At 48.5% G+C, this 3275-nt stretch overlaps 1 protein-coding gene across 2 annotated transcripts in view; it reads right to left on the bottom strand.

Moving 5' to 3' along the window:
• The window catches only part of LOC103156895 (FRAS1-related extracellular matrix protein 1-like), a 5386-nt gene extending 2318 nt beyond the window's left edge, over window positions 1–3068 (bottom strand). The window contains exon 1 of one of the 2 annotated variants that reach the window (XM_016664725.1): window positions 1471–3068. In XM_016664725.1, the coding sequence (XP_016520211.1) occupies window positions 1471–1526 (56 nt within the window). In that variant the 5' untranslated portion in view covers window positions 1527–3068. The remainder of the gene's footprint in view (window positions 1–1470) is intronic. The other variant, XM_007579103.2, reaches the window with a different exon arrangement.
• Between the last annotated feature and the right edge of the window lie 207 nt (window positions 3069–3275).

The following is a 3275-nucleotide window of genomic DNA, read 5'->3' as shown; positions in this document are numbered from 1 at the left end:
ATTTGGAACAAACTTCCAGAAAACTGTAAAACAGCTGAAACACTGAGAGCCTTTAAATCTCAACTTAAAACCCTGTTTAGAGCTGCTTATGGCTAAGTTAGTGTTAGAGTGTGGGGTTTTGATGTCTTCAATGTATTTGATGTTTTTAATGTTTTTATCTTTTCTTTTTATCTTTTTATTACTTTCTTTTTATTTCTTTCTCACTGTTTGCGTTTTAATGATTTTTTTTAAAACTCTCTCACATGCTGTTTTTATTTTAATTATGTAAAGCACTTTGAAATGCCTTGCTGCTGAAATGTGCTACACAAATAAAATTTGATTTAATTTTTTGATTTAGGGTTGTGTTGGCTCACGCGACTCTGCAACATCGCATGGACATCTGGGGCAGTTCCCCTGGATTGGCAAACTGGGGTGGTGGTCCCCCTGTTCAAAAGGGGGACCGGAGGGTGTGCTCCAATTACAGGGGGGTCACACTCTTAAGCCTCCCTGGTAAGGTCTATTCAGGGGTCCTGGAGAGGAGGGTCCGTCGGATAGTCGAACCTCGGATTCACGAAGAGCAGTGTGGTTCTGGTTGTGGAACACTGCACCAGCTCTACACCCTCAGCAGGGTCCTGGAGGGTTCTGGGAGTTCGCCCAACCAGTCTACATGTGTTTTGTGGACTTGGAGAAGGCCTTCGATCATGTCCCTAGGGGGAGATTCTCTGGGAGTATGGGGTACCGGGCCCTTTGATACGGGCTGTCAGGTCCCTGTATGACCGGTGTCGGAGTCTGGTCCGCATTGCCGGCAGTAAGTCGGGCTCGTTTCTGGTGAGAGTTGGACTCCGCCAAGGCTGCCCTTTCTGTTCATTCTGTTCATTGCTTTCATGGACAAAATCTCTAGACCAGCCGAGGTGCTGAGGGGATCCGTTTTGGTGGGCTTAGGATCGTGTCTCTGCTTTTTGCGGATGATGTGGTCCTATTGGCTTCATCAGATCATGATCTGCAGCTCTCGCTGGAGCGGTTCGCAGCTGAGTGTGAAGCGGCCGGGATGCGGATCAGTGCCTCCAAATCCGAGGCCGTGGTCTTGAGCCGGAAAAGGGTAGAGTGCCTTCTCCAGGTCACTCTGGAGAAGTTTAAGTATCTTGGGATCTTGTTCACAAATGAGGGAAGAAGGGAGTGGGAGATCGTCTGCCGTGAAGCGGGTGCTGTACCGATCTGTCGTGGTGAAAAGGCTCAGCTCCCGAACCCTAACCCCCTGAGGGACACGGTCCAACGCCTTCTCCAAGTCCACAAATCACATGTAGACCGGTTGGGCGAACTCCCAGAACCCTCCAGGACCCTGTTGAGGGTGTAGAGCTGGTCCAGTGTTCCACAACCAGAACCGCACGTTTGGTCAGAGTTCATGTTACACTTGCTGAGGTCAGAGGGCAGGAGATCCATCAGAACCAGAGGCCGGTTCTGTGGGCCCAAACAGAACCAGACGGTACTTACAGCAGAGAGCAGGTTCTGTGGGCGCTGGCCCAGCTGGCCATGGACCGGCTCACCATGTGGCAACGCCCCCTGTAGGCGGTCCAGCCCTCAGGACACACGCTGGACAGGGTCAGCACCTGGAAGGGAGAACAGCTGGTCTGTAGAACCTGTCCAGAACCAAACCAGAACCTGGATGGACACTGTTGGACCTCCAGCCATGTATCAATCCCACAATGCACTGTGTTAACCTTCAGCAGGAGACTCCTGTCTCATTCTGTGGCGATGCTTCACCAGAGGACCAGGAAATGGAAACGCCACAAGTTTCTGATCCAAACGCAGCATCATGATGTTGCCATGGTAACAGGGACAGAAGAGAAGCATCTCTGAGTTGCTCTGCGTTTCCTGCTGAGCCTCAGATTTGTTTCCTTCTTTTGTTCCAGTTACATTAACTGACCAAACTTCACTAACTGGTCAAATGAAACTCTCTACTTGTTCATTGGAAATATTCCCCCCTCGCTGCTTGTCCAGGCTCTAACTGCCACCGCTCCAACAGTTTTGTCAATAATTAGCAGCTCCTTGATCAAGGGTCCGTCCCACCATGTTTTAAAGAAGTGGCCCCTCTTCTAAAGGAACCTAATCCTGACCCTGCTCTCCTCTCCAAGCTTCCCTTTCTCAGTAAATTACTTTAAAAAGTTGTAGAAACGCGACTCAGATCCTGGTTTAGTGAGTCTCAGATGTCGGATCCTCCAGTCTGGCTTTCTAAACACCTTTCCACTGAACCTGCTTCAGTGAGAGTCCATAACGACCTGTTGGTGGCGCTGATGAGGGAAATGCTCGGTGCTGGTTTCACCAGATCTCTGTCCACCAGGTCCTGGCTGGTGTCTCTGTCTCAGCTCATATTTATCAGGACGTTCTGGGCGGAGTCGTCTGACTCCGCCCAGACGGCGGAGTCAGACGACAGGTTCTCGTCTGACTCTGCCCCCTTAACTTGTGGGGTCCAACAAGGCTCCGTTTTGGGTCCACTTTGGTTTTATTTGTATATTATTTCTCTTGCTGGCATTTTATTCAGTCCTTTTCAGATATGTCTGATCACATTTACGCCGATGACATTGTCGTATTTTCATTTATACTCCATCAGCTGGACGGGTTGGACATGTTGGACGTCCTCATCTTTGTCCTGCTCAGTGACCGTCTCTCCAGTAACTCTCTGGTTTTAAACTCCAGTAAGACACAAACTGGTTCTGCTCCCAGTCAGCTGCCACACAGTATCAGGCTGTGAAGTCAAAGGTCAAATCTCAGGGTCTCGTTTGACTCGTCATCAGGCTGCGACTCACATTGAGGCTGTTTCTGTTTCATTTAACAAACTTTTCTAAGGTCAGACAGACGAGCTGATCTGGAGGAAAGCGTTCATGTTTTAGTCTTACCTCGTCTGTTACTGTAACGCCCTTTTCACCTGCTGGATAAATCCTTCTGTTCACTCAGCAGCCAGTCTCGGTCCTCCGTGTCTCCTGGTCCGGCTCCCTGCTGACTGTAGGCCTGGTTTAACCCTCCTGTTATGTTGCGGGTCAATTTGACCCGTTTCAAAGTTTAAAAATAAAAAAAAAATAGTTAGAAGTATTTTTTCTGCATGAAACTTTTTCTATTTGTCTTAATAGGTCACTCTGTGTATAAAATGAAAATGGTTCATTTTACACACTTGCAGCCCCCCCTAGGTCCATTTGTTACAGACGTACTGTTATGGGTCAATTTGCCCCGCCATACAAGTTGAAGGGTAAAAAGGTTAAAACAATGTCCAATTCTATTTTTCCTTGCACCCATGAGACATA

The sequence above is a fragment of the Poecilia formosa genome, unplaced genomic scaffold (genome assembly GCF_000485575.1).
Source record: "Poecilia formosa unplaced genomic scaffold, Poecilia_formosa-5.1.2 Scaffold508, whole genome shotgun sequence".
NCBI lineage: Eukaryota > Metazoa > Chordata > Actinopteri > Cyprinodontiformes > Poeciliidae > Poecilia > Poecilia formosa.
The sequence above is the reverse complement of the archived record's forward strand: the minus strand, read 5'-3'. Positions and strand labels throughout refer to the sequence as shown.